Source organism: Pleurodeles waltl, chromosome 8 (genome assembly GCF_031143425.1).
Source record: "Pleurodeles waltl isolate 20211129_DDA chromosome 8, aPleWal1.hap1.20221129, whole genome shotgun sequence".
Lineage (NCBI taxonomy): Eukaryota > Metazoa > Chordata > Amphibia > Caudata > Salamandridae > Pleurodeles > Pleurodeles waltl.
The window spans coordinates 1,529,973,317-1,529,999,306 of record NC_090447.1 but is presented as its reverse complement, the minus strand read 5'-3'; the positions used below and the strand labels follow the sequence as shown (position 1 = coordinate 1,529,999,306).

The window sequence follows — 25,990 nt, the reverse complement described above, 5'->3', positions numbered from 1 at the left end:
GGTGCAGTACAGGAGTTTTCATAAAAGGATACGGCTTCCTGGGTCTCTCTAGTAAATCTGCATAGTGTGCCATAACTGATAAACCTAGTTACTTCTGGTTGTGTGTATCTCAGAGGTGGGGTAGCCCGGAGCTGGGGTTCCCCTTGCACGTATGTAGCCATCTAAAGTTGTTGGGTGCTCTCTAGGGTGATAGTCATATCAGCTGCTCCTCTGATACTTCCCTTGCTGTAGAATCCATTGTGGAGCCAGTCTCAACTGTCTGACTTGAATTCTCATCAAAGAGAAAGGAGCAGGAAGTGTATGAAGCTGGCCTGGTGTGTGGTGAGCACCTATGGTGTTATCACCTTATTCCAGGTCCAGGTATCCCCTATTAGTGAGGTGTAGGCAGTGTCTAGGAAGCCAGGCTCTCTAGAGGTAGCTGTGAATGAGCAGCCAAGACTAATCTAGGAGACATGCAAAGCTTATGCAATACCACTACAGTCGCACAGGACTTACACACATGAAAGAACCACACAGTGTTACAAAAATAAAGTCAATTTATTACAGTAACACAAATACTAAAATACTGGATAGGCAATACCCCAACTTGAAGTAAATAAGCACACTGTTATGTATACATTAGAAGTCAGTGAATTGCATAGAGAGCAATAGCAAACAGTAAAAACAATAGAAAATACTGAAGGCCCTAGCGGGGTACCAAACCATATACTAAGTAAGTGGAATATAAAAAGGCAGACCTCCACCCAAGGAAGTGGAATTGGTAGAGGGGAGCTGGAGGAGCTATGAACCCCAAAAGGTACGTACCAGGGTGCCCCCCAGCGACCAGGAGAAAGGAGGTAAGTATCTGGTTCTCCCCAAACCCACCAAAAGGACTTCAGAAAAGGATTATGCAAGACCCAGACAAGACTGCAGGAAACCAAAGGTGGATCCTGACAGATGAGACCTGCAAAGGAAGGGGACTTAGACCAGTTCATGTTGGAATGTCCAGTCTTGGCAGGAGCCACTACCCACCTGTCTGTGGATGCAGAACCAGTTTGGCGGTGGACTAAGATGGTCAGCAGTGCAGCACCGGAGTACAGGAAGAGTTCCAGAAGTAATGCAGTCAATGTTTCACGTCGGTTGTCGGGCTGCATTCATTAGTGGTGCTGGAAAAACCACCAACAAGCCTTAGCAAATGCAAGAAGATGAAGACAGTTTTGCAAGGCTGAAGTAGACCAGCAAGGCCCTGGGGACTCGACCCAAGGAGGGGAGTCCGGGGTGACCCTCAGCAGCTGAGAGAGTTACAGGAAGATGAGGCAGCCCCCACAGGTGACCCAGAGGCAGCAGGCACAGGAGTTGCGGTGAGGCCCACGCAGCACACCTGGTAAGGAGTCCCACGTCACTGGAGCAGCTAGCACAGCACTGTGTGGGACAGGGAAGAGTGCTGGGGGCTGGTGCTACATGGACCCTGAAGATCCCTTGGAGAAGCAAACAAGCCTTGGTAGCTGCAAGCAACACAGTGCACGGGGGTACTGTCCTGCGTGGAGAGGCAAGGGCTTACCATCTCCCAAGTTGGACAGCTGGTACAGAGGACCAAGGGGGCCACTCCAGACCACCACCCGTGATCTAGGATCCACGCAGCCCTGGAGGAGAGGAGATCCATGCAGCCGGTCGTCATTGCAGTTGGTGCCTGTGGATGCAGAGGACTTACTCCGTCACTCCAAGGGAGATTCCTTCTTGCCTCTTGTGCAGGCTGAAGACTTGTCGCCCTCCGAGGATGCACAGCCGGGGTAATGTTGAAGTTGCTGGAAGGAGCCGGAGAAACAATGTTGCATAGCGGAGTCATCGCTGGAGTTGCAGATTGTCAGTTCCTGGAGGGTCCAGTTACAGTGGCCAGAAGTAAAGTAAACGATGCAGGGGAGTCCTGCTGGAATCTTGCATGTTGAATCTGAGGACCCACCCAAGAGGGAGACCCTAAATAACCCAGGAAGGGGGACTGGTCACCTAGTAGGGTGACCACCTATTAGGAGGGGGCTGTGAAGTCACTTGCCTGACTGGGTGACTCAGATACTCCCAGAGGCCTTTGCCCACCTTGGATTTAAGATGGCAGAATCAAGTGACCACCTGGAGGAACTCTGAGCACCACCCTTGGGGTGGTGATGGACAGGGGGGTGGTGACTTCCCTTTCCATTGTCCAGTTTTGCGCCAGAGCAGGGTCTGGGGTGCAAAACGGTTTATGCAAGGAGGGCACCAAATGTGCCCTTCAAAGCATACCGGTGGCTTGGGGACGCTACCCCTCCCAAGCCATGTAGCACCTATTTCAAAGGGGCAGGGTGTTGCCTCCCTCTCCCACAGGAAATCCTTTGTTCTGCCTTCCTCTACTTGAGCTGGTCAAGCAGCAGGAGGCAGAAACATGTCTGAGAGGTGGAAACCGCGTGGGCTGCCCGGAAAACCCCTGAAGACTGGTAGGTGCAATGCTGGAGGTCCTCTAAGAAGCCCCCAGAGTGCATGGAATCATACAACCAATACTTGCATCAGTATTGGGGTATGATTCCAACATGTTTGATACCAAACATTCCCAAGTTCGGAGTTACCATTAGGTAGGTGGACACGGGGTAAAATGGCTCCACCACACTTACGAAGTCCAGGAAAATGGAGCTGGAGTTCATAGGGGCACCTCTGCTCCTGCAGGGGTGCCCACACACACAAGAACCTGCATCCTGCCTTTAGGACTGGAAGGGCCTACCATTGGGGTGACTTACAGTGATGTGGTGTAGTGACCAGCAGTGAAAGGGTGCATGCATCTTTTCACGCAGGCTGCAAATAGCAGGCCTGCAGACACAGTTTGCATGGGCTCCCATGGGTGGCACAATAGATGCTGCAGCCCATGGGGAACCCCTGGTGCCCCAATGCCCTGGGTACCAAGGTAAGATATACTAGGGACTAGATGGGGGCACCAGTATACCAAATGGGGGGGGTGAAGTTCCAAGCAACCATATTTAGATGGAGAGAGCACAGTCACTGGGGTCCTGGTGAGCAGGATCCCAGTGAACACAGTCAAAATATACTGACATCAGGCAAAAAGTGGGGGTAGCGAAAAAGAGGGTACTTTCCTACAGGAGAGTTCAATTGTGCTCACTGGACCTGCATCAATATAGCTCCAGCAGCTCAGCCTGTGGTCTGACTTGGCCTGACACCTGAACACAGATGTAGCCAAAACGCACACCTTATGCAAAGATTCCAAGGATTGTGTTTCTCTTCTGCTGCAGAGAAGTCTCCAGGATGAGCAACAGATTAACCAGAGCATGGAATGGAAGCAAATACACAAACTCAAAGTCCCAGCTCCTCCGTTCCCCGTTGCCACTGCCTACATCTAGGGCTAGCACTGAATTCAAGTGGACTGTTAGCAACTCCTGCGCCTTGAGACCCTCACGGGTGATTTGCAGCGCTTTATAAATCCTTGATTGGTTAGGTGTGGAACAACTGCCCTAAAACTGGCTATAAGAGATCTTTCCGCTTGTCCACTGTTCACCTTTTATCTCAAGAGGCTCTTCCAACCAGGAGAGGGAGATGTTTCCCAGATACAGAAATCTAGGCTGCCTAATCTGGAAAGGCTAGGACTATACCTTCGAAAACACTATAAGGCTTCAAGCGATGCTGATTCCTGTGCAGTGCCATGCTGCTTATCACCTTTCTCCAAACCGCAAAGATGCACATGTGTCCCAATATCAGAGTTCCTATTGAGAACCTTTCCCTGTCAAGGGGTCTCAAGGGGTCTCCAGCAGCGCCAATATGCCTGTTTTCCTGCCCACCACTGCTGCACATAGATTTATCACTCTCACTGAGACTGCTGTTTCTTCCCTGCATCAGCGACCAGGAACAATCAGGCAGCACAGTGCCCCTCTGGTTCCCCTTTGAACCCTGGTAGAAGAGGATCAAAGAGACTTAGGCCCTCATTACAACATTGGCGGTATTGACTACCTACTGCTACGGCGACAGGCGCCAACATACTGCCGCCATAGCTACCAGCCGTCTACGTGTATCATGATCGCCGACGGTATTCCGCCAGAATGCTGGCGGAACACCTCCGACGGTCATGGCGGGGGGCGGCGGTGAGGCGGCGCCGCTGACAGCAGCACCGCCACGCCAGCAAAACACCAACAATCGTATCATGACCAATGATACGGCCTGGCGGTGTTTTGCTGGCGGACGCTGCTGCTGACAGCAGCGCTGCGGACAGTCTCCAGCCGGCGGACCCCCTGCAAGCAGGTAAGTCAGGTTCTCCGACCGGAGAGGGGTGTGTTGTGTGTATGTGGGGGGGTGTATGTTTTGGTATGCGTGCATGCGGGTGGGAATCACGTAGGATGCATGCGTGAATGAGTGATTGTGAGTGTTGTGAGTTGTGAATGCATGTGTGTGACAAGGTATGTTGGTGTGTGGGTATGTATGTGTGAAAGCGTGGGTGGTGGTGGGTATGCGTATGTGCATGTGTGTATGTGGGTGCATGTGTGGGTGTGTATATGTGCGGGGGCAAGACAGGGAGGGAGAGGGTAAGGGAGGGCTCTGGGGAGAGGGGCGGGGGAGACCTCTATCAGTGCCAGGGAAGGGATTCCCTGGCACTGTTAGTGCCTACGGCCATGGTTTTCGTGGCGGTAATATTGGGACGAAAACCATGTTGGTAGGCCGGGTCGTAATCCCATGAGTGGGATTGTGACGGCCGCCCGGCTGGAGACCAAAGACTCCAGCCCAGCCGCCGTTACCACCCTGGCGGTCGGTGTGTTAAAGTGGCGGTTTTAGATGGTTACCGCAATGGTCAAAATCCCATTTTTTTACCGCCAGCCTGTTGGTGGTATTACCGCCGCTTTAACACCGACCGCCAGCGTTGTAATGAGGGCCTAAATAAGCTATTAAACTGTCTTGATGAGACTGCTCAAAATAAAGGTGCTGCTCTTTGCAACAGTGCTGGATTAGCAATAAGGCTGTACTCCTGAATAAGTGCACCTATGTGTAAGAAACAGAAAAGCTGTACAGGGACAGAGGTATACATTTAAAAGAATTCTGAGTCCATAAAACATTTCAAGGTTACTAAGAATATTACAGTTTAACATTCATAAAGTCTTGGACATAATACATAAGATGAGAGATACTACCTAAACTTGACATTCTATCCCCACCACACTCCAACAGTAAGCCTTAACTGTTCGACTTTGCTACCCTTGAAAGACAAAGCCTAACGAGGAGACCCTTGGCATTTCAGTGAGCTACCAGTAGTACTTGGTTGCTGTATTTACAAGGACAGAAGCAATACTAGTTACAAGGATTGCCCAGCGCCCTTGAGTCACATAACTAACCTGATGGAATCAAACCCAGGCCAAAAAGGTAAATTTCCAGTGTGTTCCGAGTGATCTACAGTGGTTTCTAAAGTTTAGAAACCACTGCATACACTACTAGATGCCCTTACATACTCTGCACTGACACAAACTTTTAATCTCTGCAGAGTATACAAGGGTGGCCAGTGGTATTTGGCTGCACTATTTTTTTAAGGCAAAATTCATCCTTGCATTCATTTTTGGGCACAAGGGTGCATTTTGCACTAAGAAAATAGCGGCAAATGGCCACTCTGCCCCGTTACGGAATTTTCTTGCAATTCTGTGTGATTCCGTGGAATCAAACTCCGTGAATTCCGCCCACCCCTAAATAACACCTGTGATGAATTCTCACGTACCCTGACCACAAACGATGTATACTGGGATGATGTTCCTGACACATCTCCTACTTTATCGAGGCTACCACCACACAAAATTCAGTTGGGTGCTCCCTGCTGTTAGTTCTCCTTATCAGGGTCTGCAGAAGGGATCTTCCAAACACTAGATGTGCTGCATGCCTTGAGGGGGAAAGCAATACCTGACTATTCTTGGCAAATGTCACTGTGCTGGTGCAACAAAGCTTCTACCTATGTCCAGCCGTGTTCGGCTAAGGTCTCTTGGCTGCCAGAATATACCCAACACATCACAAAGACTAATGGTTTTCTCAGATAGTGTTACCGATCACGCTTCAGCTGTTTGGATGTGATGCACAGCATGCACCGATTTCTGGGGTATTTCAATCTTTCAAGATCTTGGCACATTAGGGTACTAAGGCACTGAGAGACTGAAGTCCTGGGAGATTTAAGGCCTGATTTAGAGTTTGGCGATGGTTATTCCATTACAAACGTGACGAGACTCACATAGCCTTTTTATACATGAATTCAATTTGACAGCCCTTGTAATACACAGGACGGCATATCCATCAGTAGGTCAAGAGTTATTTGCTCAGAATCATATAGTGTGCCGTCATGAAAAAAACAAGAGCAGAACTCTGGTGTCCAGGTCTCACAAGTGATAAATTAGCCAGAGGACCAGGTTAAGAGAAGTGCACAGCAAGACACCAGAAACACATGGAAAAAGGTTAGTTTTGGCATAAGCCCTGGTCAGATATGCCAACCTTACTTGTATAAGTGTGATGTTGAACACGCAGGTTTTATGATCTTTGCTTTCGCAGGCACGTCATCTCATTTTCAGACGGCAGAAGAACAAGGTACTCACCACACATCAGTTTTCTGTTGTAATCAGACTATGACCAGGTTGGACTGTCCTTTCTGGCAGTCTGGCACTGCCAGCTGGGCCACCGTGAAAGGGCCAGAGTCTGTGCCATAGTTGTTGTCCCATGGGCCTTGACAGGACTAAAATAAAAACCCACATGTTGGTGTGGTATCTGAGTTACTGTTGTTATGTGTATCTGGATTACTGTTGTTATGTGGGTCAATGGGCTCTGGAATGTTGGGGGTAGTCAGTTGAAGGCGGGTATGAAGTGGAGAGCCAATGCTCGCTCTCTAATAAGCCGTCTCCTGACAAGTGTCGAGCCTAGTTCCTACAATTTGGCGATGGGGAGAACATGATTACTTATAAAACTTTTGGGTGGTCTCAAACGGAGAAGACTCTGGCCCTCATTCTGACCTTGGCGGGCGGCGGAGGCCGCCCGCCAAAGTCCCGCCGTCAGGTTACCGTTCCGCGGTCGAAAGACCGCGGCGGTAATTCTGACTTTCCCGCTGGGCTGGCGGGCAGTCGCCTTCAGACCGCCAGCCAGCCCAGCGGGAAAGAGGCTTCCACGATGAAGCCGGCTCGGAATCGAGCCGGCGGAGTGGAAGCTGTGCGACGGGTGCAGTTGCACCCGTCGCGTATTTCACTGTCTGCGCAGCAGACAGTGAAATACATGTAGGGGCCCTCTTACGGGGGCCCCTGCAATGCCCATGCCAGTGGCATGGGCACTGCAGGGGCCCCCAGGGGCCCCGCGACCCCCCCTACCGCCATCCGGATCTCGGCGGTCCGACCGACGGGATCTGGATGGCGGTAGGGGGGGTCGGAATCCCCGCGGCGGTGCAGCAAGCTGCGCCGCCGCGGAGGATTCAATGGGGCCGCGGTACACTGGCGGGACCCCGCCAGTGGTGCCGGTCCGACCGCGGCTTTACCGCCGCGGTCGGAATCCCCATTGGAGCACCGCCGGCCTGTCGGCGGTGCTCCCGCGGTCCTCCGCCCTGGCGGTCAAAGACCGCCAGGGTCAGAATGACCACCTCTGTCTGGAACTAATGGCTGTGGATCCTGCATGATGGTGAAAACAAGCAGTACAGGCAGCATTGTACAGGGGCGATAATAGGATCGTCACCTGCAGTACAGACCCAGGGCAAGCTCCATGGTCAGACGCTGAATTGGCGCGAGCCTCGGGGGGGGAGATTCAAGGGAAGTGTAGGAAAGTACCATCTTGCCTGACATGTTACCCCCATTTTTACTTGTGTGTCAGTTTGTTTTTGCCTGTCTCACTGGGATCCTGCTAACCAGGACCCCAGTGCTCATAGTTGTGGCCTGAATGTGTGTTCCCTGTGTAGTGCCTAACTGTGTCACTGAGCCTCTGCTAATCAGAACCTCAGTGCTCATGCTCTCTCTGCCTTTAAAAGTGTCACTGCAGGCTAGTGACCATTTTTACCAATTCTAATTGGCACACTGGAACACCCTTATAATTCCCTAGTATATGGTACCTAGGTACCCAGGGTATTGGGGTTCCAGGAGATCCCTATGGGCTGCAGCATTTCTTTTGCCACCCATAGGGAGATCTGACAATTCTTACACAGGACTGCCACTGCAGCCTGAGTGAAATAACGTCCACGTTATTTCACAGCCATTTTACACTGCACTTAAGTAACTTATAAGTCACCTATATGTCTATCCCTCACTTAGTGAAGGTTAGGTGCAAAGTCACTAAGAGTGAGGGCACCCTGGCACTAGCCAAGGTGCCCCCACATAGTTCAGAGCAATTTCCCCGGACTTTGTGAGTGTGGGGACACCATTACACGCGTGCACTACATATAGGTCAATACCTATATGTAGCTTCACAATGGTAACTCCGAATATGGCCATGTAACATGTCTAAGATCATGAATTGTCCCCCCATGCCAAATTTGGTATTTGGGTGCCAATCCCATGCATCCCTGGGGCTCCAGCATGGACCCCGGGTACTGCCAAACTAGCTCTCTGGGGCTTTCTCTGCAGCTACCGCTGCTGCCAACCCACAGACAGGCTTCTGCCCTCCTGGGGTCTGGGCAGCCCAGTCCCAGGAAGGCAGATAGAAGGATTTCCTCTGAGAGAGGGTGTTAAACCCTCTCCCTTTGGAAATAGGTGTTAAGGGCCTGAGAGGAGTAGCCTCTCCTGGCCTCTGGAAATGCTTTGAAGGGCACAGATGGTGCCCTCCTTGCATAAACCAGTCTACACCGGTTCAGGGAACCCCCAGCCCTGCTCTGGCGTGAAACTGGACAAAGGAAAGGGGAGTGACCATTCTCCTGTTCATCACCACCCCTGGGGTGGTGCCCAGAGCTCCTCCAGTGTGTCCCAGACTCCTGCCATCTTGAATCCAGATGTGTGAGGGCACAATGGAGGCCTCAGAGTGGCCGGTGCCAGCAGGTGACATCACAGACCCCTCCTGATAGGTGCTTACCTGTCTAGGTGGCCAATCCTCCTCCGAGGGCTATTTAGGGTCTCTCCTGTGGGCTTTTCCACAGATAATGAATGCAAGAGCTCACCAGAGTTCCTCTGCATCTCCCTCTTCGACTTCTGCCAAGGATCGACCGCTGACTGTTCCAGGACGCCTGCAAAACTGCAACAAAGTAGCAAGAAGACTATCAGCGACATTGTAGCGCCTAATTCTGCCGGCTTTCTCGACTGTTTCCTGGTGGTGCATGCTCTGGGGGCTTTCTGCCTTCACCCTGCACTGGAAGCCAAGAAGAAATCTCCTGTGGGTTGACGGAATCTTCCCCCTGCTAACGCAGGCACCAAACTCCTGCTTCACCGGTCCTCTGGGCCCCCTCTCATCGTGACGAGCGTGGACCCTGGAACACAGGAGCTGGATCCAAGTGTCCCCGAAAGTCCAGTGGTCCATCTGTCCAAATTTGGTGGAGGTAAGTACTTGCCTCCCCACGCCAGACAGTTATCCTGTGTACTGCATGAACTGCAGCTCATAGGGCTTCTGTGCACTTTTGAAAGGAATCCTTCGTGCACAGTACAGCCCAGGTCCCCAGCACTCAGTCCTGCATTGCTCAACTCGCTGAGTTGACCACCGGCGTCGTGGGACCCTCCTTTGTAGTGTTGAGCGACCGCCGTGCTCAGTTTTCTTGAACCCATGTTCAAGTACTTCTGTGGGTGCTGCCTGCTTCTGCATGGGCTCTCTGTGTTGCCGAGCGCCCCCTCCGTGTCCTCGTCCAAGTGGCGACCTCCTGGTCCTTCCTGGGCCCGGGCAGCACCCTTTTCCTTCAAGCACGACCTTTGCAGCTAGCAATGCTTGTTTGTGGTCTTTCTGCGTAGAAACAACTCTGCATCCTCCAACATGCCGTGGGACATCTTCTGTGCAAAGGAGAAGTTCCTGGCACCTTCTGTTGTTGCAGAATCTTCAGCTTCTTCCACCCGGAGGCAGCCATTTTGCACCTTCATCTGGGGTTTAGTGGGCTCCTGCCCCACCGGACACTTTCGTGACTCTTTGACTTGGTCCCCTTCCTTTGCAGGTCCTCAGGTCCAGGAATCCATCTTCAGTGCTTTGCAGTCTGTTGTGGTCTTTGCAGAATCTCCTATCACAACTTTAGTGTGTTTCTGGGGAAGTAGGGTCACTTTACTCCTACTTTTCAGGGTCTTGGGGTGGGGTATCTTGGACACCCTTAGTGTTTTCCTACACTCTCAGCGACCCTCTACACACTACACTAGGCCAGGGGCTCCTACGTGGTTCGCATTCCACTTTCTTAGTATATGGTTTATGTTGCCCCTAGGCCTATTGCATCCTATTGTATTCTACAGTGTTTGCACTACTTTTCTAAATGTTTACTTACCTGATTTTGGTTTGTGTGTGTATATTTTGTGTATTTTACTTACCTCCTAAGGGAGTATATCCTCTGAGATACTTTTGGCACATTGTCACTAAAATAAAGTACCTTTGTTTTTAGTAACTGAGTATTGTGATTCTTATGATATAGTGCTATATGATATAAGTGGTATAGTAGAAGCTTTGCATGTCTCCTAGTTCAGCCTAAGCTGCTCTGCTATAGCTACCTCTATCAGCCTAAGCTGCTAGAACACTACTAATCTACTAATAAGGGATAACTGGACCTGGCACAAGGTGTAAGTACCATCAGGTACCCACTATAAGCCAGGCCAGCCTCCTACAGGGAGGAAGCGGGACATGCGACCACAGCTACACCAGGCCACCATTTTAAGCTGGGGGACGAACTTCAAGAGAAGGGGAGCGCGAGTTGCGATGCACCGCAACACCAAGCCACAATTTGAGTTGGGGATTAATATATGATGCATTGAGACTTCTGAAACCAAAGGAAGCAGGGGAACCTGTGGAAGATTATGTATATGTTCATAAGAAGTTGGCTGTTTCTTGTAAATTTGGGTCACTGCAGGAAGAACTGATCCGAGATCAGACTATTATGCACACAAATAACTCTAGCATATCAGAGAAGTTATGGGTGAGTGGTGATGCCCTGTTAAAAGACATTATTGCGATTGTCATAAAAGCAGAATTGTCAAAAAGATGTGCTCAAGCTACCATGAAGAGTTCTGAGTCTCATGTGCCAAGAGCTGTATGTAAAGTTTCTGGGTCCTTCTCTAAAAAAGGAGAATTGAAGTGGGAAAGTAGTTGTGAAAGATTCAGCATTAAGACTCGGAGCAACAATTCTGGTATAGAAAAGCGTCCTACCTGCTTTAGATGTGAGAACAAAGGTCATTTAGCTAGAGACACGAACTGTCCGGCGATCAAGTCAAAATGTTCCTATTGTGGAATCTTCAGTTATTTTGGTAGAGTGTTAAGGAAAAAAGGCGAGAATAGGAAAGTAAATTGTTTTATGGATGGGTTGGATGCTGAACAAGTAGATAATGAGGAACCAACGTGTACTGACAGTATTTTGAGCACTGATGGCCCAGTACTCAATGTGGAAGAATAAAATGACTTGTATGATGTATACTGGATGAGTGGAGATAAATATTGTGGCAAACTCAGGCTCACCTAACACCATTGTGCAAGCTAAGTATGGGAGGACACATTTGTAAAAGTATTGGTGGATAAGTTAAATCCCACTGACAGTCATCCAGTTACCTTCACAGGTGAAAGAATTTCTGTGGTAGGATTTAGAACTCTTACCTTCGAATTCAAGGGGAGAAAAACAGATAGGAAATTGTATGTGGCAGAAAAAGGTCCTTCTGTTTTGGGATGAATAGATCAAGTTGCACTGGGAATCACACTCAATCTCAATAGCAAGGCTCAAGCTCTGTGACTAGGGCACCCAGTGATATATCTGGAAGAGGAATTATTTAAGGAATTTTTGGGAACGGTGAGAAAGTTACGTGGGTTTTCACATAAAATAATGTTGAAGGAGGTGTAAAACCGGTTTGTCTTAAGGTAAGAGGCATACCTTTAAGTGTGAGCCATGATGTGGCAAGACAACACAATAGAGGAAGAGGGCATCACTGAACTAGCTGAGTGTGCAGAATGGTTAGTGCCATTGGAAGCTGCCAGGAAGTCTGATGGTAGGATATGATTGTGCGTTCATCTTAGACATCTAAATAAAAATATAGTGGTGGACAGGTTTTGACTCCCTAAAACTGATGAGCTTTTGCAAAAAGATAAAATAATCCATTGGTTGTCCACCACAGATCAAACATCAGCACACCACTAAATTCCACTTCATTCTTCTAGTAAAAATTTGATTTGCCATCTTTTATTAGAATTGTTTGGATGTTACAGATTTGTACATATGCCATGTGGGCTAGCAGTGGCTATTTTCCAGCGTCTCAGGCACCTTTTGTTCAAGGACATAAAAGGGATAACATAATTTCAGGTCAAAATTTTGGTTATGGAGGCTGACAAAAAGGAACTCCATCACAGGCTTGGACAAGTCTTAGAGAGATAGGCAGCCAAAGGTCTAACAGCTGAACTCAAGAATTATAAATCTGCAATGAAGTCAGTAATGTATCTGCAGCATGAAGTGAGCAAGAAAGGAATATTTCTTAAAAGGATACTGTAGAATCCATGAGAAACTCCCCAGAGCTCACTTGCAAGGATGAAGTTAGATTTCTCCTAGGATTAACAGAATTTTACTCACATTTTGTGAAAAATGTTGCATTGAAAACATATGGATTTAAACAGTTAGTAAAAGAATGCCATGAATTAATTTCGAGTAAATCACTTCAAAAATAATTTGAGAGTATTAAAAATGGCACATGTACAGCTGATCCCCTGCAGAGTTTTGACTTGATGTCTCACAGAATTTTGACCACTGATGCTAGATGCAAAAGGTTGAGAGCGGCTCTGGTGCAAGATTTGGATGATGGCTCTGAAAGTACAGTAGCACTTGCCTCCCGCTCTTTAACTCCTGCTGAGGAGATATTTTTGGTAATTGAGAGAGAAATGCTGGCAGCTGCATGGGCTATGGAGATATCCCAACAATTCTTATGGGGTGTGTGATTTACTTTGCACATGGATCACAAACCCTTATTGAAGATTTTGACAACAGAAGGAGCCTTAAGGGCCACACCTCGTATTGTGAGATTATCTTTACGTGTCCTTGATTACAAGTATGATGTGCAATATTTACCAGGTCAAAGGAATAGAGTGGCAGATCATGTGAGCAGATCGGCTTTGACATTGAATGAACCTGTGAGTAGTGAATGGGATGAGTGCAGTGTTGTCTTGATAGCTGAGTTAAATTATGCTATTGTGAGGTTATGAAGAGAATGAAACCTTAAAAGAAGTGAGGAGATATATTATTGATGGTTGACCTTGCAAAAGGAAGCTGATGGAAAGTTGTAAACCGTTTTGGGAATTGAAGGATGAGATATCTATAAGTGATGGTGGGTTTATTTTGAGAGAAGGAGTTGTGCCACCTGATTGTCTCAGAGCAAAGATTTTAAGCATCATGCATGAGGGTCATTAAGTATAGTGAATTCTAAGAAATGCATTTGTGGCCTCATTACGAGTTTATGAGTCGTTAGACTGCCAACCCGAGATGGCGGTCGCACCACTGCAGCTTTGGCACTTGACCGGCAAATGACCACTTTGCCAGTCGGACTGCTAAAGGACCTCTGTGCCCGGCGGGTACATGGTTCCCGGCGGCATGACGGCAGTTAGGTTTGCAATCAGCCATGGCGGCGCTGAACTCACCACCGCCTGGGAGCTACAGGAGGGTATTGATTTGAACATTGGAACATTTGTAAGGTCATTTGAGTATTGTGCTAGGGTTGATAAGTCAGTTTCTGCTTTTAGACCTCCGTTAGGCAGTAGGAAATGTCCAGATAAGCCTTGTAAACATTTTGGAATTGATATTCTTCGACCCATTTTGGATTCTAATGGTGCGTCTATGTGTGTAATTGTTCTTTTGGACTTATATTCCAAGTGGCCTGAGGTTGATGTGGTGGAAGCAGAATCTGGTGTAATTGTCTCTTTTCTTGAGATAATTTTTTAATAGAAGCCATCCCCAAATTTCTGTTGAGTGACAATGGACCATAATTTACTGCTGGATGCTTAGAAAATTATTTATACAAGATTGGTATCAAAGTGAAATATTACCCGGTGTAACATCCTGTGGGTAAACCAGCAGAAGAATGCTTTATTCGTTTAATCATGGGTAGCATGCAAGCTGTCATCAATGCGGGATTGGATTGGAGGAAAGAACTGAACAGTATCATTTGGACATATAGAATTACACCAACCTTGACAGACTACAGTCTGCTTGGGATCCCGAGGGGCTGACAACCGTTTACCAAGGATAATGCTGCATTTATGACTAGGAAATTGCATTGCAGATGGTCTTGCAGTAGTTAATGTCAATTTGAGGAAATCACAAAATTTGTACAAGGAATATTACAACAGGAAACATAGAGTAAAGGAAGAGGTAATAGAACAAGGCAATTGGGTAAGAGTTAAATTGTGAATTTTGACTAGGAAGTTTAAAAGTAAATTCACTGAACCCCTGCATGTGAAATGTGTTTATTCAAATTAGGCCTCACTGGGTGATAGGAGAGTGTGGCATTTTGGGCGGGTTACCAAGTGCATAGAAGTGTACATGAAGTGGGTGGAAAACAGAAGGTGTGGTTGTGGGAGGAGGAGGAGTGTGGGTGTGTAAATGTGGCAATGCAACCAGAGTGAATGATAACGTCTTCTCTGAAAATGTAGGTGGCGAAGATAATGAACAGCAGGACCTGGGTGGCAAGAAATACATTTTTGATAATAAAATTAATCTGGATAATGCATTGGAACCCAATGAATGTGATTAGGTGGAGCTGACCATGTTGTAACATGGGTTAGTTCAGCCTTGGAAGTCTGGTGTTTCTACCGATCAGGGTGGAACATCTGTATTCCTTGCTAAGAATAAAGATTATGTGGTGGGCTGATGTTTTATTATTCGTTCAGCTAGACAATAATAATGTTTTTGTTAGGGAAAGATTTGTACTCATGTATTGGGTATATTGCAATTTATGTTTTGCACCATATTGCTTTCTATGTTGTGACGGTACTAATTGTAGCGTTACTCATTTTTGTAGGAACGTTATATTAATGTGAAATATAGCTGTGTCAAGGGGGAAGATGTGTGGTATCTGGGTTACTGTTGTTATGTGGCTCAAAGGGTTCTGGAATTCTGGGGGCAGCTGAGCTTGGGGGTGGACACCTGAAGACAGTTGCAAAGTACATGCCTATGCGCGCTCTCTAACAAACCTTCTTCTTCTTACAAGTGTCGAGCCTTGTCCCTACAATTGGTTATTCCAAGCTAGTCCCTCTGGCAGTGCCAGACTGCAGACGTCACAATTCACCACTGACTGTATGTCCATCCTCGCCTATAACCTTACAAAGGCCTGTCCAGCAGCATGACGGCACTGCCTTAGCTTTGTCTTATGCAGTACGACCACGGTTCTAAGTAACCTTTTTGGATAAGGTAGGCCTGTTTCCTGTCATTCTCTATCATTCATTATTACTGTTGTGCGGTCATAATTCAAGTATGGAAGCGCCATAAATAATGATTCAGTGATGAAAAGGAAAAGGTTCTTTACCTATAGCTATAATTATGTAACCCACCCACTTCCTCTTTAATAAGGTTCTTCCTCATTGAAATATTAATGAAATACACTAACTTAAATGCACTGCTTTGAAAATCTTGAAGTCTGGGATCCTTTGTGGGAAGTTGGCGTTTGGGTCACACAATGAGGTGGATAGACTTCATATAGTATATCGCTAACGCAATGTCAATAAAAACATTTCTAGCTTTCGCATCAAGAATTTTCAATTCTATTAAGAACACGGAGGTGAGGATTATGCTTCTCTTTCTATGCTTTATTTTTTCAGCAGTGTAAAGAAATGGCTCCCTGTTGCAGTTACCCCCCACTTTTTGCCTGATACTGATGCTGACTTGACTGAGAAGTGTGCTGGGACCCTGCTAACCAGGCCCCAGCACCAGTGTTCTTTCACCTAAAATGTACCATTGTTTCCACAATTGGCACAACCCTGGCACCTAGGTAAGTCCCTTGTAACTGGTACCCCTGGTACCAAGGGCCCTGATGCCAGGGAAGGTCTCTAAGGGCTGCAGCATGTCTTATGCCACCCTAGGGACCCCTCACTCAGCACAGACACACTGCTTGCCAGCTTGTGTGTGCTGATGGGAGAAAATGACTAAGTCGACATGGCACTCCCCTCAGGGTGCCATGCCAACCTCCCACTGCCTGTGGCATAGGTAAGTCACCCCTCTAGTAGGCCTTACAGCCCTAAGGCAGGGTGCACTATACCACAGGTGAGGGCATATGTGCATGAGCACTATGCCCCTACAGTGTCTAAGCAAAACCTTAGACATTGTAAGTACATGGTAGCCATAAGAGTATATGGGCTGGGAGTCTGCCAAAAACGAACTCCACAGCTCCATAATGGCTACACTGAATACTGGGAAGTTTAGTATCAAACTTCTCAGAATAATAAACCCACACTGATGCCAGTGTTGGATTTATTAAAAAATGCACACAGAGGGCATCTTAGAGATACCCCCTGTATTTTACCCAATTGTTCAGTGCAGGACTGACTGGTCTGTGCCAGCCTGCTGCTGAGAGACGAGTGTCTGACCTCATGCGGTGAGAGCCTTTGTGCTCTCTGAGGACAGAAACAAAGCCTGCTCTGGGTGGAGGTGCTTCACACCTCCCCCTGCAGGAACTGTAACACCTAGCAGTGAGCTTCAAAGGCTCAAGCTTCGTGTTACAATGCCCCAGGGCATACCAGCTAGTGGAGATGCCCGCCTCCTGGACCCAGCCCCCACTTTTGGCGGCAAGTCCAGGAGAGATAATGAGAAAAACAAGGAGGAGTCACTGGCCAGTCAGGACAGCCCCTAAGGTGTCCTGAGCTGAGGTGACTCTGACTTTTAGATTCCTGCAACTACAAGAAGAAGGACTGCCCAGCTGAAAACCCCTGCAGCGGAAGACCAGAAGACGACAACTGCCTTGGCTCCAGAAACTCACCGGCCTGTCTCCTGCCTTCCAAAGATCCTGCTCCAGCGACGCCTTCCAAAGGGACCAGCGACCTCGACATCCTCTGAGGACTGCCCCTGCTTCGAAAAGACAAGAAACTCCCGAGGACAGCGGACCTGCTCCAAGAAAAGCTGCAACTTTGTTTCCAGCAGCTTTAAAGAACCCTGCAAGCTCCCCGCAAGAAGCGTGAGACTTGCAACACTGCACCCGGCGACCCCGACCCGGCTGGTGGAGAACCGACACCTCAGGAGGGACCCCAGGACTACTCTGATACTGTGAGTACCAAAACCTGTCCCCCCTGAGCCCCCACAGCGCCGCCTGCAGAGGGAATCCCGAGGCTTCCCCTGACCGCGACTCTTTGAATCCAAAGTCCCGACACCTGGGAGAGACCCTGCACCCGCAGCCCCCAGGACCTGAAGGACCGGACTTTCACTGGAGAAGTGACCCCCAGGAGTCCCTCTCCCTTGCCCAAGTGGAGGTTTCCCCGAGGAACCCCCCCCTTGCCTGCCTGCAGCGCTGAAGAGATCCCGAGATCTCTCATAGACTAACATTGCGAACCCGACGCTTGTTTCTACACTGCACCCGGCCGCCCCCGCGCCGCTGAGGGTGAAATTTCTGTGTGGGCTTGTGTCCCCCCCGGTGCCCTACAAAACCCCCCTGGTCTGCCCTCCGAAGACGCGGGTACTTACCTGCAAGCAGACCGGAACCGGGGCACCCCCTTCTCTCCATTCTAGCCTATGCGTTTTGGGCACCACTTTGAACTCTGCACCTGACCGGCCCTGAGCTGCTGGTGTGGTGACTTTGGGGTTGCTCTGAACCCCCAACGGTGGGCTACCTTGGACCAAGAACTGAACCCTGTAAGTGTCTTACTTACCTGGTAAAACTAACAAAAACTTACCCCCCCCCAGGAACTGTGAAAATTGCACTAAGTGCCCACTTTTGAAATAGCTATTTGTGAATAACTTGAAAAGTATACATGCAATTGAAATGATTCAAAGTTCCTAATGTACTTACCTGCAATACCTTTCAAACAAGATATTACATGTTAAATTTGAACCTGTGGTTCTTAAAATAAACTAAGAAAAGATATTTTTCTATAACAAAACCTATTGGCTGGATTTGTCTCTGAGTGTGTGTACCTCATTTATTGTCTATGTGTATGTACAACAAATGCTTAACACTACTCCTTGGATAAGCCTACTGCTCGACCACACTACCACAAAATAGAGCATTAGTATTATCTATTTTTACCACTATTTTACCTCTAAGGGGAACCCTTGGACTCTGTGCATGCTATTCCTTACTTTGAAATAGCACATACAGAGCCAACTTCCTACAAGCAGCCAATTAAAAGAGATTTTTTTTTAATAACTACACTTCCCATAACTACCATAACCATGTGACCAACCATAGAGATACCCCACATATATAAACTCCTGACATCATCTGATCTCCTCCTTTTTTGCTGCTCCACATCCAGTTAAGTACACTCCTGTCAGTATTTATTTACTGTGGTAATTGCATTTATGATTGTTTTAGTGCGTCACTTCGTGAGCGCTACGGTTTCAGTGGATCACGGCTTTGTTATTTGAGAGCGCTTCGGCCTCTCTGGACGCAAAACTTTTTCGCGCTCCCCTTTGGTGGAGTGGGAGAGGGAGCAGAGACGCGACCGTCATCTTGGGTCGGTCGAAACTCCTCGGTCTAGTCCTCCGTGGTTCTTATGACTTGCTGGCACATGCGCGCATTGGTCAGTGAGTCTGATGACGTTTTTTCTGAAGTTTCTGGGGCAGCGTTAGCGATGGGCTTCACTGGCCTCAACCAGATTTACCCAGAAATCCTATTTTGTTTGTTCTTTGTGCCTTGGATTGCTCCCAACGCCCTGTGGTATCCGAGTATACCCAGGGTTGTAAAATTGTACATAGGCTTTGCCTAGAGTGTTCAGGCACCTCCCTCCACGTTTTAGTTTAATTTAATAATATTTGCGCCTGTTGCGGTTTACACTCCCCGTTTAGTACTAAGGTACATATATATACATAATATATCATGGCCCAGTATGATCCTTATGAGGAGGACAGAGGGGAACACCAAGAATTTCCCCCTTCTTTTGAGGAAAGCCTGGTGGAGGCTTTAGCCTCTATTGTACAATTGTCAGTGAACAAAGCTCTGGTCAGAGCTCTAGGACCCCTGACCTCTCACCTAAAAGGTTTTGGTCGCCAACAGGGCTGGTTACCTCCGCTGACTGCGTCTACTGACACCAATTCAGCATCTACCTCGTTGTCAGAGGGTAAAGGCAAGGGTAAAACTAAAGCGAAAAAGTGGCATTCTGAGGCTTTTGAGAAGTTGTCTACGACAATCTTGGACGAGAATGGTTACAGTCAAGTTCTACCGCAAACATCCTCAGCAGATGACCCCTCAAAAGATTTGGACCCTTCCCGGTCAGATTCATCTAAAGGATATTCCGGCAGCGACCAGGATGACGCTCCTGGTCCAGGCAAAAAAAGACGTCTTGCGCAGGGGACGGACACAGGATCTAACCCTCTTAAGGTACTAACCTTTGATCCTTCAGAGATTATCCATCCCCAGTCCACCAATTGGTCCCCTCTTCCAGAGGTAGCCAACTATGTACAATTGCATTTGAGACAAAGTTTTGACAAAGAGGTCAGGGCGAGGCTCAAATCAGAATGTCCCAGCCCAGATCGGGAAGGCAAGGTAGCGGACACTCCAGAGGTTGATCCGACCATGGTCACTTTTTATGAAAAAGTGGGCAAAAGACCCCAAAACACAACTGGATAGAGCCTGGCGATCTTGTCAGGATAAGTTGTTGGATATTTCAGGTCCCATTACTACACATTACAATTGAAACTTGAATCTATAAAAGATTCAAGGCTGGAGAACCTCCCACAAAGCAATAATGTGTTTGCCCTTGTCAAGAGCGTGAAGGGGCTAATGTAGGAGTGTGAGATTTTTGGGGCAGGCTGCACGTGTGGTTGCACCAGCGCAAGCACCAGGGAACCCAAATTAGCTGGTTTTGTACTTGGTAAATATATGATACATGACATCCTAACAAGCAGTAGCAAGGGACTGGGCAAAGAAGTAACTGACAGACTGTTTTGCACTACCCATGATCCTACACGAACTACTTTTATTTAAAATGGTCTGGTTGTTCCGAGCAAGGAATGTGAAAAGTTCCCAGGCTTTGATCTCAGGCAGGAAATGTAATTCTAAAGAGGCATAAAAACAGGAAACGTGCCAAAATACCACCTCCTAATGTTTTTAAATGTGCCACAAAACTTTGGACTGCTTTTTGTTACAGCATATGTATAAAACGTTGATGGGCCATCTTCTGTTGATGCTGCCTATGCTAGAAGTTCTTGTGACTATTAACCTAATGGTGCTCTTCCGACATCGTCAGACTTTAAATTTGTTTTTAGAGGTGAACCTGGTGAGAGTAATATTGCAAGGCAACAAATGACAAAGATCATAAGCTGCACAATGGGGAATTGTACGTTTGCTTGTACCTTTGCAGACTACACTGTATAATTAGTTCCGTTCTTTTCTGAGATACAGTTAAAAACGTTAGTGAATAAAGTTAGCAATGGCATGTTTTGAGGGTCCCTGCACCTTGATTATTTCAACAAACAATCATCACTACTGAAAGGATTCAGTTTTGTGCAAAGCTTTTGCAATTCTAGAGCACCTGCAGTTATTCACTGTTGAGAAAGGTAATTAATAAGGATTTTAAGTCAAAGAGACCCTACATGGTCCAAAGGGGCCTTGAAAAAGCATGGAGGTAAACGTCTACAAAACCTAACACATATAAACAGAGGCTTAGAGTGGGCCAGTGAGCCCTGTGTCCTTCACACCTCTTAGCATAGTTGTCTCTTTATGGTTAAAGGGCCAACTAATGAATGATGTCACAACAGATTTTACAATCTGACCTGACATCATCTAACAAAAGGTCACCCCGGAACCCTTATTGTTGGTCACTGTTGATGATGTAAGGTTGAGTGAGAGGGAAAACCTTTTTTTCTTGCCACTGACTGACTCCTTTAAATCTAGCATGCAGCCTCCTGTGCAGGTTTTTCTTGATCATGCCCCATCTTTCACACTTCCTCTGAAGTATCACCATTATGATAAATCTTGCTATCATTTGCACATAAACATTCCTTAGCTACCAACTCCTCGCCTAGCTTATAACAAATACACTGAAGTACAACGATCAGAGAATCAACTCATGCGGCTGCACACTTATTAAATACAGGATTTCACAATGAATTTTAATACCCAGCATGACCTGCATGATTTCAAATCCTCCTCCCTTTTTCCTGTCCACCCCTCAAAATGAAAACAATCAACAGGCCTCAGAGACAACTGCAAAAGTACCTTCTTCTCCTTCATGCATTCGGCCTGTGCCGCGTCCAGGCGGGAACGGAAGTGCTCACAGTCCATCCTCAGCAGCTCCACCTCCTTCTCCTTCTTCTCTACGGCTGACAAGAGGATAAGCTGAGTCAGGCTCACAAGACAATGAATGGGAAACATGGGGAGGCTGTGGTGGGACACCCCCCTAAAACATGTGAAATCAGCACATTCAGGGGACGCAAGGTGAGCGTCAAAATGAGCATATGCAGAGGAATAAACCAAACTATGGTGAGGTTCCAGGACTGCAAGGGTCGTACAATGTCCAACAAGAAATACCGCCAGCACAGGCCACTTAATGAGAAGTTTACATCTGCAAACACCTGTGGCAAGCTTACAAAAGCATGTAAACTCAATGGGCCCAGTTCGTAAATTTAGAAACGTGCTCCAGGCAACTTCTGCCTATGTTTGAGGTTTATTTCTGTCTGATTTGGAATGCACAAAGGATTCCTCCAGTATGACTGGCATACTGTGGCTGTTCAAGTTGAAGCTCAGTTTGGTAAATCTATGTGAATTCCATGTGAAATCCAAGCAAATGCATTTTCACATAAATGTTGCAAATGGTCATTTGTGCAAGCAAAAGTGTGCCACCTCAGCGCATTTGCTATTTTTTTAAATACTGCTTTTCAACTGGAAAACACCCCCCTCCTCAAAAGCCATGTTTCGCTAAACCTCAACAATCAACAAATACCTCTCAGTCCCACCATGGAAAGATATTTGCAAACACTCTTTACAGGAATATGGTGCAGCACAAAAGGTGATGGATGGAACACTTGAATTAATCTCAGCGGCTGGAAACTATGGCTTGCACTCTCCAATGAGACCAACAAAACCAAAACTTGACCTGGAGTTCCTTGGCTTCCCTTTTAGAGGGAACTTATTAGACGGCTTGGTCTTGACCGCATCTTATGGGTGGGGTCATACTGATTTACTTGTAATGATTCAGATGAGCTACAAAGTGGTGGAACAGAATGTGGCACAAAGTGATTAGTTAAGATTAATTCAAACATTCACCCCATCTCTTTTTATGTTGTACACCTAATTATTCCGTGTTAGGAGGGGTAACGTGAGATGCAGGGTCCAAGCTCGCTGCACCAGAGGTGTCAGGCTGTGCCCGTCAGGAACCAGCAAGCTATCTGGGAGCACCTATGAGGAATATTCCTTTAAGGCTGTGGTGCACTGGCCTATGGCAGCGGGAACACCGTGAGCAGCAGGCCAGTCTGCTCAAAGGGTGGGATGTCTGGTCCACAACAGGCAACAGCCGTATTTAAGCAACATAAAGGTTGCAGGAAGCTGACTGGCAATTTTCCACGTTGGCTTTCAGATTGTTGTTAGTTTGCTCACAGCGTCCCGTCCTCCACCTTTGTATATTATCCTCCTCTGTGGTTCAATCAATCAAACATTTATAGAGCGCGTCTCAAGGCGCTGGAGCTGTATGCTGCTGTGTGGAGGAATTATCATTCGAACATCCAGATGTTTAGTTCTCTTCTGAATAGCTGGAGTGACATTGCGGTCCTGAGGTGCAGGGGGAGGTTGTTCCATGCCTTGGCTGCCAGGTGTGAGAAGGAGCGCCCTCCACTGTTCGCTCGACGGATCCATGGGTGCCTGCGAGGGAGAGTGAAGCTGATCTGAGGTGTTTGATTGGTTGGTGGAAGTCAAGCGTTTATTGATGCATGCAGGTCCGTCACTGTGCAGGGCCTTGTAGGCATGCATCAGCATCTTGAACTGGCATCTCTTCTGAATCAGGACCCAGAGTAGTTTTTTTAGATAGGTGTGATGTGGGTCCTTCTGGGGAGGTTGAGTATGAGTCTTGCCGCCGAATTCTGTACTATCTGGAGTCTCTTTAGGAGGCGTGTTGTGATTCCTATGTAGAGCGTGTTTCCGTAGTCCAGTCAGATGGTGATGAGGGCCTACATGACGTTCTTCTGGTGTCTGCTGGGAGCCACCTGAAGATCTTGCGGAGCATGCGAAGGGTGTGGAAACAGGCGGTTGAGACTGCCTTGACTTGTTTCTTCATGGATAGCTTGCTATCCAGGATGATGCTGAGGTTGTGGCGTGGTCTGTTGGGGCAGGGGTGTGCCAAGCTCTGTAGGCCACCATGTGTCAGTGCATGGTGAGGTGTTGTTCCCAAAGATGACAACTTCTGTTTTTTCAGTGTTGAGTTTGAGACAGTTGTCATTCATCCAGTCCACTACTTTCACAATGCATCTGTGGCAGTTAGCTTTTCTGGTGAAGGGATCTTCGGACAGTGAGAGGATGAGCTGTGTGTCGTTGGCGGAGGAGATGATATTGAGTCTGTGTGATCTGACGGTGACGGCCAGGGATGTTATGTAGGTGTTGAAGAGGGTCAGGCTGAGGCACAATCCTTGATGAACTCCACAGATTATTTTTTGGGGGCTCTGAGGAGATCAGTGATGAGGGCCTGCATGACGTTATTCTGGTGTCTGCTGGAAGCCACCTAAGATCTTGAGGAGCATGCAAATGGTGTGGAAGCAGGCGTTTGAGACTGCCTTGACTTGTTTCTTCATGAATAGCTTGCTATCCTGGATGATGCTGAGGTTTTGGCGTGGTCTGTTGGGGCAGGGGTGTTCCAAGCTCTGCAGGCCACCATGTGTTAGTCCATGGTGAGGTGTTGTTCCCAAAGATGACTTCTGTTTTTTCAGTGTTGAGTTTGAGACAGTTGTCATTCATCCAGTCCACTACTTTCACAATGCATCTGTGGCAGTTAGCTTTTGTGGTGGAGGGATCTTCGGACAGTGAGAGGATGAGCTGTGTTTCGTTGGCGAGGAGATGATATTGAGTCTGTGTGATCTGACGTGAAGGCCAAGGGGGTCATGTAGGTGTTGAAGGGACGATACTTGAGGAACTCCACAGATAATTTTTTTGGGGACTCTGAGGTGATCGGTGGGAGACTGATCCTTTGGGTTGTGCCAGTGAGATATGAGGCGATCCATTTGAGGGCGTTTTTTTGAATCCCGATGTGATGTAGTTTGGTGATCAGTATGTGGTGGGAGATGGTGTCAAACACAGCGGACAGGTCCAGGGGGATGAGGGGTGCAATTTCACCACAGTCCAGGAGGGCTCTGATGTCATCTGTGGCTGCAATCCGGGCTGTCTCGGTGCTGTGAATAGCTTGTAATCCAAATTGGGAGGGGTCCACAAGGTTGTGGTCTTCTAGGTGTTGGGTGAGTTGCTGGTTGATGGCTTTCTGGAGGACTTTTGATGGATAGGGGAGCAGAGAGATGGGCTGGTAGTTCTTCAATTCGGCTGGGTTGGCAGATGGCTTTTTCAGGAGGGGCCTCACTTCAGCGTGTTTCCAGACCTCCAGGAAGGATACAGCGGTGATGGAGGTAGTCAGGACCTTTGTGTGCTCGTCACCGATTGTCTTGCTTCTGAGGTTGAAGAAGTGGTGGGGGCAAGGGTCCATGGGTGCTCCCGAATATACGAAGTTCATGATGGAGATTTTCATGTTTGTGCATGTGAGCTGATTGATGCTGTCTGCGGTGGAGGGTTGGCATTCAAACTTTTCGTAGATAGCCATGCTCTTGTTGTGGAAGACGTCTGCAAGGTTGTTGCACAGTTCCTGGGAGGGAGTGATGTCATTCTCGGTGGCTGCGGAATTGGTGAACTCCTTCGCAATGGCAAAGAGGTCTTTGCTGTGGTTTGTGCTGGCTTTGATGTGGTCTGCTAGTGAGTTCTTCTTGGTTTCTTTCAGGAGGAATTGGTACTGGTTGAGGGAAGTCCTGAAGGCAGTGTGGTCTTCTGTTTTTTTGCTGATACGCAACTTCCTTTCAAGTTGTCAGCAGCTGCATTGGGAGGAGTGCAGTTCCTCAGTGACCCAGCTTGCACTTTTGCTTTGTTTTTTTACCTTGGCTGTCTTGGTGGGGGCGATGGCGTGGTTCTTCAGTTACCTGGCTTCCTTGCCTGTTATGTTGACCTTGCTCTTTAGATTTCTTTTTGTCTTTGTTAAATTGCTGAGTTTTTCCCTTTCCCCCTCCCTGCTCAGAAAAGCACTGATGCGTTTTTCACACCTACCTGCTTCGCTTAGATGAGGTTCACTGTGCTCTGCCTTTCCAAAGCTGGTGAGTATACCCATTTACTATTTACTTAATGTGAATGATTTGTGCTTTTCATCAGTACTAAAATGCTGCATGTTCTCCTCTGCTTGGTAAGTCCTTCCATTACCATACAGTCTCCCTGCTGCAACCAGAGACGTAACAGCTGAGATTAAGAAGACCTGGGTGTGCGGGCCTCTACCTTTCTCAATTTAATTCCTCTTTCCTTTCAATGTTTGGCTTTGTCTGCTACATCTTCCTTGGTATGGATGGAACCATATTCTAGGAAGCGAGGCGGACTGTCATCAGAACTCAACAGACAACATTTGCAAAACCTGACAGTGTTTACTGATGAGTCACAAAAAATAATGGAACTGGCCTGAGGTTGATTGTGATCTGGTTCACAGGGGGACCTAATTTGGTAGTCTAGTTGTGGAAGGTAACTTGCTAAAAGGGTCAAAACAGATC

General features: G+C 47.6%; 1 protein-coding gene across 1 annotated transcript in view; it reads right to left on the bottom strand.

Annotated features, from left to right (window-relative positions):
- Positions 1-25,990, bottom strand: part of HSF2BP (heat shock transcription factor 2 binding protein) — a 173,486-nt gene that overhangs the window by 131,435 nt on the left and 16,061 nt on the right. The window contains exon 3 of the mRNA XM_069203238.1: positions 21,435-21,538. Coding sequence (XP_069059339.1) covers positions 21,435-21,538 — 104 coding nt within the window. The remainder of the gene's footprint in view (positions 1-21,434; positions 21,539-25,990) is intronic.